Here is a 12,888-nt window from a genome sequence, read left to right on the forward strand (position 1 = left end):
TGAGAGCACAAGGCCAGGAACCTACAGACCATTATTCTCAGCGGGCTCACTGGTGAACGTCCTTTCCTTTCCCTTGTGCAGGAGTCAGAATTGTTTCTATACCACAAAGCCGTAAGTCCAGCTGAGATTGCCCTTTCGGCAGGTGCAGGCTCTTCATAAAGAATTTGTAACTAAATGGATCAGATTTCTCACATATCTAATGCTCAAGTTATCCTTGATTTTGTAACACGTCAAAAAATTGAACCTAGAAAGTAATTGTATGCTAATGAAGTAAATGAATAGGTTTTGTTATTTCACTTTGAAGTTTTGTTTATGGAAAATCTCCTGAGATTCTGTTTCAGACAGTCTTAAGCTAAATCAGTTTTGAAACTGCTGAGCTATTCATATCCAGGACCTTGCAGGTTCAGTTCGCTGATCAAGGGTCAAAAGAGAACATGGGAGCGCCTGGGTGACTCAGTCGGTTAAGCGGCTACCTTCGGCTCAGGAAGCCCTGCATCGGGCTCCCTGGCTCAGCGGAGAGCCTGCTTCTCCCTCTCCCTCTGCCTGCCTCTCTGCCTACTTGTGCTTTCTCTCTCTCTGTCAAATAAATGGATAAAATCTTTAAAAAAAAAGTTTGCAATTAAAAAAGAGCGAGAACATGGTCCCAGGGCTCGAAGATGTCATTGAGCGATGTCATGGGAAGATGGACTGAACTGGACTCTAGGAAGGAGAGCAGGGATGAGGGACAGAGAAGGAGTCCTTCCTGGCAGTTTGGGACCACCTCCATACTTGACTAGCAGGGTCTGTCTTACCATCTTCACTTGATTGCTTGTGCCTGCCTGAGGGCAAAGGGATAGTGCTCTGATCTGCTTGCAATGTCTGCACTGGTCAGAGGATAAGAAGGTGAGGACACCAGGCAGTATGTTGTCTGATATGGACAGACCTATTTCTCTGTTGTTTTTAAGATTCCCACCAGTGGTCAACAAACCCGCAAAAAAATAAATCTGGCCCACCATCTGTGTATGTATCACCTGTGAATTAAGAATGGTTTTTTTAGAGGATTTTAGAAAAATCAAAAGAATAATAATATTCCATGACATGAAATTATAGAAAATTCACATTTCATTGTTCATAGAATAAGTTTTATGGGAACACAGCCAAAGCTCATTTTTCTGCATCTTGTCTATGGCCACTTGAGTGCAAGAATGGCAGAGTTGAATAGTCGTGACAGAGATGAGATGGCCCACAAAGCCTGAAAGATTTACACTGGTGGTTTACAGAAAAAGTTTGCTGACCCTTGATTTAGAGCAGCATATGGGAATGAGTGGGAGAGATCCCTGACTTAGTCATGGGGGGTGACCTGTGCGCAAGCCCTGCCTGCCACCAGCTCTCATTGCCTCTCTGGTTTCTCCATCTGTTGGAAAGGGAGATGGATGGATGACCTCTTTGATGCAGAGAGTTCGTGGTTCTGTCCCATTCAGGGGCCTCTTGGTCTATTCTGATTCTCTTTGTTCTTTCTCCGCATGTTGTAATTTTATTTTAAGGACACAGTGAAGGGACATTTGGACTTTTAGGCTCTGTGTGTCAGGAAGCTAGTTCTGAGACCTTCATGTCTAGGGATTCCTTTGGCTGGAAGACCATGGAGGAGTTAGCAAAGACTAGCTTTCGGGACCCAGAGCTGTCCACCACCTCTCCCCTTACCCCGTATAGTGACCTGTGGCTGCCACAGCTCTGGGCTTCCATCCTGAAGGCTTCACACCCCAAGAGGAAAGCAACCTCTGCTTCCTCAACTCCTGATAGAAAGTCACAGGGAGGGCTCTGACTGGCTAGCTTGTGTCCCAGGGCTTTGCCTTGACCCATCACCAAGACCAGATGGGTGAGGTACAGCACTTGATCCCGCCCAAGCCTTGGGGGAGAGGTTGGGACTCAGTGTTGGGCAGCGCCACCAGAACCCTGAGTTGGCGTAGGGGAGGGCCCACTGCCATAGGGAGGCAGAGGCCATCTGGACGGGTCGAATAATAAAGATCCTTATCAGGGCTCTTCAGGATCCTAGAAGGGCGTGTAAAACTAGACCAGGCCCTGTCCCAGCAGAGTTAGAGAGTTAGACTTGTTGCCAAGCCTCATTCAGCGAGAAGCACCCACTAGCCTAGACTTGGGAGGAACTGGGGGCTTTGGGCAAGGGGCCCCGATCATGTCTCGTGTCCTGCAGTAATGGGGGCGGGGCAGTGAACGAGGTAGAAGGAAATCCCTGCTCTGGGAGCTGGTGTCTGGAGGCACGAGAATAGCATCCTTGTTGCGTCCTCCTTCTTGCAACACACATCGGTGGCAGAGGCTGCTGTCGCTCTTATTGCCAAACCAGGTGGGAGCCCAGGCTTATGTCTGAAGGGAGGTCTGGTCCTCACAGCCTCAGGGTTTTCCCAAGCTCCTTCACTCCCAGATCGCTCTGCCTGCAGAAGCTTCTTCAGGGCAAGTCTCATAAGACAGGAGGTTGACAGGGGCACACAGCAGTGCCTTCTCAGGGCGGCGGGGGGGGGGGGGGGGTTCCTGGTAGTTGCTGCCAATCCTTTCTGGAACGGGGTGGTATATAAATGACCATATGGCATGGGGTCAGGGCAGTGAGGCACCCTTGTTCGGAGATGACCTTTATGACACCCAAGTTTGAACCCTGCTCCATGACCCTGAGACCCTGAGCTGTTGGTTCTTCATTCAGAAAATGTTTATTGAGCACCTTCTCTGTACCAGGCTTTGTTCCGGTGCCAGAGATAGAGCGGGAAATAACACAGGCTAGGTCTCTACCCTCATGGCTTGCGTTCTGGTCTAGCGAGGACTCAGACACATGGGATTTGGTTGGGAGAAGTGACACTGATCCGGGTAACTGGCTTCATAGCTAATAACATAAAGAGGTTGAATTGTCAACATTTCTAGAACAAAATGCAGTACCTCTGTGACAGGACAGGAGAAACACCAAGTAGAAAAGGAAGTATTGATAAATTGGAATTTGATTAAAACTAAGATCTGTTCATCAAAAGACACCATCAAGAGAGTAAGAAGACACGACGTGGACTGGAAAAGGGGTTTGCAGAAAGGGCTCTCTGGAGGATAAAGACGTGAACAGGTGCTGCCGGAAAGAGATCGTCGGGGGACTATTCCACCTATGAAACGGTGCCTGGTTTCGCTGCTCACCAAGGAATCGTGAGTTAAAAGCGCACGGAGGCAGCAGTTCGCAGCCAGCATGTAGAATAGCCACACCGCCCAGGAATGCCACCGTGGGCGCAGTGAGCGGGGGCTCGGTGTCCACTGACGCTGAGCGCCCCTGCCCTGCTCTCCAGCTCTCCACCTGCCGGTGTGTGCCCAGAAGACGTGCAAGCTGGGCGCTTGGACGTGAGTGTCTGCAGCCACGTGCTTCCGGATACCCAACCCAGGTGCCAGTCCAAGCAGGTGGGCGAGCAGACTGTGTGGCAGGTGCCCACCACGGGGCATGAGGCGGCTCCTGAGATGCCCGAGACAGATCTCACAGCGATGAGGGAGGCGGCCAGACCTGGGAGCTGACTGCGTGGGACCCCATAACATCAAGTTCAAGAAGAGGCCGAGCCCACCCAGGTCCCAGAGTTCAGGTGGGCTCTCAGGAGCCCGGCGCACCTTGGGGATCTGAGCCCTAAGGATCTTATATCTCAGTCATTCTTTTTTGTTACCATCTGTAAGGGGGTTGGGGGGGCCACAGAACCTTGGGGGGAGTGGACATTTGCTCTGAGGTGACGTGAGGGCTGCAGCTAGGCTTCCTGGGGAGCGGTGGCTTTGATGATTCTGAGGAGGTGGGAGAGAGGGATGCTGAGGTCAGAGGCCTGGAGGGCCAGGCTGCCACTGCCGGGACTTTGGGTTTCATTCCCAGTGAGGTAGACAGCTGTGACTTGTCCACCTCTAACACAGAGGGGAGGAGGGCTGGAAGGTTCTTGGCCCCGAGCCCGCCGCAGCGCTGCCTGGTGGTGGGGTGGGGGTCTCCAGAGGACTTCTAAGGATTAAAAATGACATCTCCACACTTTGGCAACTAAAATGTTATGACAGTGGATTTGCTCTCTGAGAGAGGAAGCCTTAAAAGTCCCCCATCGTCCTGGGGCCCTGTCCGTCCATCATGCGCACCCAGTTCCAGGCCATCTGCACTCCCGAGCTCATTGCACCAGAGAAACGTCACGCACAGGGTGGCCATGCAGGCCTTTATTCCTCAGTGACACCCTCATTCCGAAGGTTTGTAAGAGGCGCCCCGTTGCTCCCCATTCTTTCCTGTCTCCACCAATTTCTTTGCCCGATGGAAGTGAGAGGGTTTTACTACAAAACTTTCCACTGTATTCCAGCACTAGAGTCCTACTTCGTGAGCTCCCTCGAAGGCCATGCACGTCCCAAGGCCCAGCCACCTTCACAGATGCCACAGATGAGCACGGGGCGGGCGTGTGGCCTAGAGAGCCCAGCCTTAGCGCCATGCACGGCACACTCTCCACACCCATCAGTGAGCAGCAAAATGAATGTAGTGGGTCAACTGGCACTTCTAGAAAGTGAAATAGTGGAGAAAACAGAGTTCATCTCACTGAGCAAGGGAGACCCTGTGCGGGGAAACCTCTGCTACTTTACGGCTGCGGGTGCGTGTCCTCTATCAGAGTAGAAGCTGTGGCTGCCGCTGTGCGTCGTCATGGTCAAGAGTATAAGGATAGTGCTGTCGGGATGAGAAAGGGGAGCTCTGAGAAGGTTAGGGGGACACCACGACGCGTGCAGGTGGGTGAGTGGTGGGTTGCGGCTCAGGTCTGCCTCTCCCGGGTCGAGCGTCCGCTGCCTTCGGATACCGGTTCTTGTTTTCAGAGTTACGTAAACAAGCTCTGGGTGTCTGTGGCCAAGCCACGCACCAGCCTGTTCCCGGAGAGAAGGGAAGCCTGCTACTCCAGGGAGGGCACGTCAGGGTTTACTGCCGGGTGCTCCCAACATCACGACTGCATTAAGGAGCAGCTTTGCCAGGACTGCCTCCCCGAGGCTTCTCCTGGCCGGGATCCCAGAAACTTTGCTCATTCAGGGTTTCTGTGCATCACAGGGCAGCTGGGGTCGTCTGAGCTACAGGCCGTACAGACAGGAGCTGGAATCTGGTCTCTGCACCTTGCCGGCTTTAGACAGCCATCACCATTCAGTCCTTGCTCTGGGCTGGACACTTAACACACAAGTTCCCAGCAAGCCCTGCCCACACACAGCCTGCCTTGGGCCCCTGCCTTCCAATCTTTCATCCCAGTGCCAAGTGGGGGTGCCCGCGCTCAGGGAGTGCCAGCCTCCCCCTTCCTTCCAGGTTGCATTTTCAGCCACATCCTGCCCTGTATTGGGTCCAGCTGGTCACAGATAAGGGAGGGCAGGCCACCCGTAGGCAAGCCTCGGAGCAGGGCCTCGACCAGCTCACCGGCTCCCCGGATCCCCCAGGGCAGGGTCCGTGTCTCCAGGCTGACAGACCAGAAAGGGAGACCGAGCTCATAAGAGTTCGTCTTCTCCCGTCTGCCAGTCCTTGAAGCGCCTGCACCCTCCCTCCTCAGGCAGGCCCAGGAGTGATGTTCCCTCTGAGCTCCTGTTCCCAGACAGAGCCAGGCCTGGGTGTGGCACAGCCTGGTGGCCAAGTGCACGGCTCCTCTCATAGTGAGGCCCAGGAGACAGCACCTGGGACCCCGCCACGTCTCAGGGCTGCTCCCAGTGCGTCTTTCCTCTGCTTCCTTGTGGAAAACCAGTGCTTTCCCAATGGCAAGGACTAGAAAACCGCTCAGGTCTTCCGTTAGGGTCTTTCCAGGGGGCATCTCTCCTCCACCGGTCTTTGCCAAATTCTCTGAAGTTCACGGCTCCTAAGTGCTGCCTGTGAGAGACATGCTTGCAAAACTTGCAAAAAGTGGTCTCTCTCTGAGAACCGGCGCTTACTGCTCCCGACATAAGCCAACTGATTTTTGCGTCGTACATAACTATAATCGTGATTCTGCCTCCTTCAAGTTCTGAGGCTCTGGCTGCATAGCCTCTGGTGATGTTCCCTCCAAGAGCCGGGGGTGATTGGGGGAGGGCAGAGTCTGGATTCAAATGCATCCCTGGCCCCTCTCAAGAATGTTCTAGAACTCACAAGACAGTACACGTATGGAAGACAATACATGTATGAGCGCTTCGAATTTCTCATTCCTCAAACAATGGCTGGCGGCCAAGCGGGGGCTCCCCCAGCAGGCGGGGCCTGGGAGTGACGCCCACTGTGTCCCGCCTTGCAGTAGTAGTGGACGTCAGCTCAGCGAGGTGTTCATCCAGCTGCCCTCCCGCAAGGAGCTGCCCGAGTATTACGAGCTCATCCGCAAGCCTGTGGACTTCAAGAAGATAAAGGTAAGCCTGGCATAGGGTGTGGGAAGTGGGGGTTCTCCGCAGAAGTGTGCCCACATCAGTGTTTGGGGAATCTGACCCAGTACCTTCCGCATCTGGGCGCTACTGGGGTGTATGGGACAGATGGCCACGGTGCAGACCGGGCAGAGCCTGGGCTCTCTGACCAGGGGCCCAGTCACAGGCTCGTGGGATTCCTCGTGGCCTCAAGAGCCCCAGCAGCCCAGTTTGTGGGAGAGGGTCCTAAGGGTGTGTTGGTGGGCAGTGTGTTCGGGGCTCCTTCAAGGTTACCCATGACCTAGGCTTCAGAAGTACAGCTCTGTGTTCAGTGGGCCTGGGCTTCCGAGTCTGTATAGAGGTGCCCAGAAGACAGGGCCATGACCTTGTTAGGCGGAGGGCCTCCCGGCCCCAGGGTCCCCAGGCACAAGGCAGATTCCCAAGGTAAGGCTGCTTTTCCCACCGCCCACAGGAGCGCATCCGCAACCACAAGTACCGCAGCCTCAATGACCTGGAGAAGGACGTCATGCTGCTGTGCCAGAACGCTCAGACCTTCAACCTGGAGGGCTCCCTGGTGAGGAGGCCCCCCGGGTGGAGGGCACGCACTCCTAGCTTTGGCCACCTTCACAGCTAGGCCCCAATTCAGCACGCCCCTTGCTCTGTTTTAAATTGACTGATTAAGGGGCACCTGAGTGGCTCAATTGGTTGAGTGTCCAACTCTCTTGATCTCAGCTCAGGTCTTTTTTTTTTAGATTTTATTTATTCATTTGAGAGAGCACAAGCAGGGGGAGAAGGAGAAGCAGACTCCCCACTGAGCAGGGAGCCCAACGTGGGGCTCGATCTCAGGGTCATGAGTTCAAGCCCTGCATTGGGCTTCACGCCGGCGTGGATGCTACAACAGATTGATAAAAAAGAATTCCCAACCACTTAGAATATTTTGTCACCTATAAAAGCAATGTATTCCTTACTAAAAGAGGCAGGAAAAAAAAAAAAGATTAGAGGAAATAAACTCAGTCTGATCCATCCAGGATGACTCAGTGAGCAATCCAGTATATATGTTGGAGTTTTACTTTGAATTCACTAGGGACTTCTCGAAAGGAATCGTGTGGATGTGTCCTTTCCTGCAGTGAAATTAACACACACACACACACAACGTCAACTTAGCAAACTTTTCCTGAGTGTACTTAGGATTGATTCTCGTGGAAAAAAGATTTTACAGTCCTAAATTTGGGGGAAATGCTGCCTTAAACAAGGGACATGCATTGCCAGCAATACTGCAGACCTTCTCAGAGCCCTTAAAAGCCTGTGCTCACTGGGATTCTTTAGAGGAAGGGAGGAACTTGTAGTCGTTCCTAAACTAACGCATCCACACTTTTCTCCGGGTCTCATGTTCTCTCAGGCCCTGATTGGGAAAGGGTTACTGAGGGCCCTCTGCCCTGCACAGGCTGTCCTGCCAGAGGGCAGGGCCAATGGCCCCCATCAGGCCCCAGCCCACTCAAACCCCACGTGTCTCCTTCCAGATCTATGAAGACTCCATCGTCCTGCAGTCAGTTTTCACCAGCGTGCGGCAGAAAATAGAGAAAGAAGATGACAGTGAGGGCGAGGAGAGCGAGGAAGAAGAGGAGGGCGAGGAGGAAGGCTCTGAGTCTGAGTGTGAGTCCCAACGGTGGGTGGTTGGGCAGACCAACATCACAGCCAGGCAGCTCCCAGCCGCCCCTGACCCGGCTTGCCATGCTCTCCCAAGCTCACGTCTTTCTTCCTTTTTCCCCCACTTTCTGGTCCCTACCCCAGCCCGCTCGGTCAAAGTGAAGATCAAGCTGGGCCGGAAGGAGAAGGCACAGGATCGGCTGAAGGGGGGCCGGCGGCGGCCGAGCCGCGGTTCGCGGGCCAAGCCGGTGGTCAGCGATGATGATAGTGAAGAGGAGCAGGAGGAGGTGAGCCCCCAGGGCCCCGGCATGGGCAGGAGCAGGTGGCCGGTGGCACTTGGGTCTTTGGAGCTCTGTCCCCATGCCAGGTCTTGGACCCTTCTGTCATGGCGTGGGGAGGGTCGGTGCTCTTAACGCCCCACTCCACAGATAGGGAAACTGAGGCTCAGGGTTGTACACGGCATAACTCCAGACCAGGTCTGTGTGGCCCTGTGGAACCAGTGCCCTGAGGCCAGTGGGACTGGGTCTATATCGAGGGTGGGGTCAGGAGGCAGCGGGATGGAAGATGCCACCAGACAGTCCCCCATCGGTCACCCCTGAGCAGACACAGCCCCCTCTAGGAGGATTTCCAAACAATGGTGGTGGATAAACACAAAAACCAAAATCCCGCAACCTGAAATCAGCGAAACGGTGCAGAACAGATCCCGTGAATGGTGCCGTGAGTGGTGTCTGGATGTCGCCTGTCCCCCAGAGCAGGCTGCCATCCTGGTGCACGGGGAGGAACTGCAGGAGCATCAGGCCCACGGTGGGCATCGGGGGCGGTAGCAGACCTGCTTGCCGCATTGAAAGAAGCTTTGCCCTCTGGCTGGGGCCTGCGTGCCCGGCCCTTCCCTGCTGCGGGAGCTGGGCAGTTGACTTAACCTCTGAGCCTCAGTTTCCACTTCTAGAAAACAGGGAGGCCCAGTGGATTTCCTGGGGCCTGGCTCCTGGCAGAACCCATTGAGTGCCATCTCAGGGTTGCTGTTTTTCTCATGCAGCCAGTTGCAGTAATAGCAAAATCTGGCGCTTCGGAACAAACCTGACTGTACACATGATAACCTGATGAGGACATTAATGATGTCCTGGCCAACGGGGTGGCCTGTGTTACAGAGAGGAGCGTCTAGGCTGTAAAGCTCCCCATCTGCCCAGTCCGGATGCAGCAGAGCGTTTTGTGGCCCTGGCCAAGCTGTTTAAAACGTTTGTGCGGAAGAACAAACATCCTACATAGTCAGGAATAGCCATGGTGGTTTTGAAGCCGCAGGTCAGGGGCACAGGGCCAGGCACGCCGTGGTGGGAGGAAGCAGGGAGGGCCCAGTGAGTCTTCCAGGTCCAAGGAAGAGTCCGTGTGGGCGCAGGGGCCAGGCCCTGGGAGAAGAACGACATTGGGGTTTGGCTCACGGTGCCCCCCTGCTGCCCGCTCACCCCCAGTGAGGGCAGTTCAGCCGGCCAACATGCTCAGCGCCCGGGTAGGCCCCAGTGGGGGGCCCTCGACGGTGGGGCTGACCATGCTCTCTCCTCCTGTCCCCCTCCAGGACCGCTCAGGAAGTGGCAGCGAGGAAGACTGAGTCCCAACATTCCAGAGTCTCGACCCCGGGCCCCTGGTTCCAGAGCCGAGGCGGCGTAGCCCTTAGCAGTAACGGGTAGCAGCAGATGTAGTTTCAGCCTGGGGGTAAAAACTGTATAAACGAAAAGCTTCCATATTTATACAGCAGAGGAGATGTAGGACTGTTTGTGTCTGGCCCTGTCCTGGCGTCAGTAGCGTTTGTAACAGCATTAACTGTTGAAAACAAGAATTAGGACTCGGGGAACACGCGACACCCGGTTGTCTCCTTTCCCGGCAGTACCGTTGCGGCCGCAGTTGGGAGTCACTGTAGTTTCAGCCGTGGGTGCACGCGTGTAGCCGTCCACCCCTCGTACTGTATTCTGCGGGACAGGTCAGACCCGCTGGGGCCGGGGGCCACAGGCCCGGCGGGGGTATGTCAGTGTCACTGGATGTCAAACAGTAATAAATTAAACAGACCACAAAGCTCACGGCCTTGCCTTCTGGTGGACTCATTCCAGGCTCCCTGCGGGGTCGCCGATGCCTTAGGGGCCCCGTCCTCCTCCCGTCCCCACATCCCATAGGGTCAATTTCACAGGGGAGGACACTGAGGCCCAGGCAGAGGAAAATTCGGACCTGCCCAGTCGCCACACCCTCTGATCTCCAGATCAGGCTCTTGGCCCTGCTGGGTGCCCTTGCCATGCAGGGAGCAAGCAGCTCGCTCCCTTCCCTGCCTACAGCCGAGGCGGGGTCGGGGAGATAGTCACAGAACCGGGCTCGTGCCACACAGAGGTCTGTGTCGTGGCCTGGGAAGCCCGGGGCACTGTGGGAGCCCACGGGACCAAAGAGAGCTTCCAAGTCCAGAATGTACGTTGAGTTCTATAATTCGTGTCTCTTCAATAAGATCTTCTTTTCATGACTTGCCTTTGATTCTCTAAACGCTGTTTCCTGTAGTTCTAACATATTACTAACAGCTGCTTTGAAGTCCAACATCTGGACCCTCTCAGAGATAGGGTCTATTGACTACTTTTTCCCTCTGTGTCAGTCACGCTGGTTTCTTGGTGTGCCTTGCATTTTTTTTTTTTTCCGTTTAAAATGGACATTTTAGGGGTGCCTGGGTGGCTCAGTCTGTTAAGCGTCTGTCTTCGGCTCAGGTCATGATCCCAGGGTCCTGGGATCGAGCCCCGCATCGGGCTCCCCGCTCAGCGGGAAGCCTGCTTCTCCCTCTCCCACTCCCCCTGCTTGTGTTCCTGCTCTCGCTGTCTCTCTCTCTCTGTCAAATAAATAAATAAAAATTTTAAAATCTTAAAAAAAAAAAACAAACACAAAACAGTGCACCTGGGTGGCTCAGTCGTTAAGCATCTGCCTTCACCTCAGGTCATGATCCCAGGGTCCTGGAATCTAGCCCCACATCAGGCTCCCTGCCCACTGGGGAGCCTGCTTCTCCCTCTCCCTCTGCTTGCTGCTTGTGTTCCCTCTCTTGCTGTGTCTCAAATAAATAAATAAAATCTTTAAAAAAAAAAAAAAATGGGCATTTTAATTTTTTTTTTTTTTTAAAGATTTTATTTATTTATTTTAAGAGAGAGAATGAGATAGAGCATGAGAGGGGGGAGGGTCAGAGGGCGAAGCAGGCTCCCCGCTGAGCAGGGAGCCCGATGCGGGACTCGATCCCGGGACTCCAGGATCATGACCTGAGCCGAAGGCAGTGGCTTAACCAACTGAGCCACCCAGGCGCCCCAAAAAATGGGCATTTTAAATAATAGATTGTAGCAACTCTGAATTCTAAATTCGCCCCCACCCCCGCCATGGGGAGTTTCGTGGATGATGGCTTTGCTTTCTTTGTTTAAGAATTGCTGCTCTACAGAAATGGAGAAGGAAAAAAACCCAAGAGCTAATTTTCTGGAAGGACAAAATGCAAAACCAACTTTGATTAAACAGAGGATATATAAAAGGCAAGTTAAAAACCCGTGTACAGGGAAACAACAACACACACATTCAGCAACTTGTATAGTTTTCATTGTCATACTTCGTACAACTGTAACAAAGAATGAGCCAGCTCTGTGTACTGATATGAAAGTCTCCAAGGTATGTGTATTTCTCAAATATATATCATTTGAGATGTATAAAGATGTGTCGATACACATAAAAAAAAAAAAAGAATTACTGATCTAACTCTGTAGGGTCTGCCTCCCCCACAGCAAGTAGCTGCTGATGTCTCTGCTCAGGTTTGGGGTTTTGTTTTTAGGCTGCCTTCCTCTAGGTATCACCCCTGGGTCGGCCTAGCTTGTGACGGCCAGCGACGGCCCGGGCTTTCTGCTCAGACACCTGACTTGCTGAGGGTCCGCACCAGTGGCCCTGTGCTTAGACAGCTTGCAAGTTGGCCCTGCCTCAGCTTCCTACCCCCCCCCTTTTTTTTTTTAAGATTTTATTTATCTGACAGACACAGCGAGAGAGGGAACACAAGCAGGTGGAGTGGCAGAGGGAGAAGCAGGCTTCCAGCTGAGCAGGGAGCCCGACGTGGGGCTCGATCCCAGGACCCTGGGATCATGACCTGAGCCGAAGGCAGATGCTTAACGACTGAGCCACCCAGGCGCCCCCTACCCCTCTCTTACGTTTCCTCAGCGCGCATGCATGGCCTTCCTTTGGGCAGGTTGCATGGAATTGTGGGTGGACAGGCCTCTCTCCACCTCTCCCAAGCATGTGCACAGCCTTGCGCATGCACCCAGCTATCTGGTCCCTTGCTGATGCGTGGGGTCAGCTGTGGCTGTGTTCTCTGGGCCTTTCGACTGCTGATTAGTTCACCAGTCTGTTGCAACCAGGATCCCAACCTCAGGCTAGTTAGGAGACCTTGACCTTCCCCGTTCATTCCACCCTGAGAATCCCTCCCCTTCCCAGTATGTTGCTATTCAGTTCCAAAGAAAATACACCCGGTCAGGCAGTGACTTTGAGGTCCTGGCCTGGCTAAAGCAGCTTTAGGCAAAAGGCACCACCATCTCTCACCACTCCTACCTGCCATCCTGATTTTCCTGAATAAACACTTTTTAATTTGTTGAATGCCTTTGATCAATCTCAAGGATCCTGAAATGGTTGTTTTTGAGAACTCTGTCTAGTTTTATTTTTGCTTTTAGGGGGTGCATTTGCCAAGATCCTCACTCCCATCAGTTTGGAAGTCCACATGTTTTTGTTTTAGTGGCTTTGACTTTATTTTAATAGATTCGAATTTGTTTCAATGTTTGCAGCAAATCAGCTCACCGAACCCTTGATTTCAGGATATACAGGATGAGGCCAGTTTAAAAATGAGCCCCTTGAGGGGAAAAAAAG

The 12,888-nt window shown here is 53.4% G+C and overlaps 1 protein-coding gene across 8 annotated transcripts in view; it reads left to right on the forward strand.

Annotated features, from left to right (window-relative positions):
• The window catches only part of SMARCA4 (SWI/SNF related BAF chromatin remodeling complex subunit ATPase 4), an 88,526-nt gene extending 78,468 nt beyond the window's left edge, over positions 1–10,058 (forward strand). For 6 of the 8 annotated variants that reach the window (XM_081813047.1, XM_081813046.1, XM_081813041.1 and 3 more), the window contains 5 exons: positions 6,243–6,351; positions 6,815–6,916; positions 7,863–7,995; positions 8,134–8,276; positions 9,560–10,058. In XM_081813047.1, the coding sequence (XP_081669173.1) occupies positions 6,243–6,351; positions 6,815–6,916; positions 7,863–7,995; positions 8,134–8,276; positions 9,560–9,592 (520 nt within the window). In that variant the 3' untranslated portion in view covers positions 9,593–10,058. The remainder of the gene's footprint in view (positions 1–6,242; positions 6,352–6,814; positions 6,917–7,862; positions 7,996–8,133; positions 8,277–9,559) is intronic. The other 2 variants (XM_081813048.1, XM_081813053.1) reach the window with 1 other exon arrangement.
• The last annotated feature ends 2,830 nt before the right edge of the window (positions 10,059–12,888 follow it).

This window comes from Leptonychotes weddellii, chromosome 1 (assembly GCF_054177405.1).
Source record: "Leptonychotes weddellii isolate Sample4059 chromosome 1, ASM5417740v2, whole genome shotgun sequence".
NCBI classification, from domain to species: Eukaryota; Metazoa; Chordata; class Mammalia; order Carnivora; family Phocidae; genus Leptonychotes; species Leptonychotes weddellii.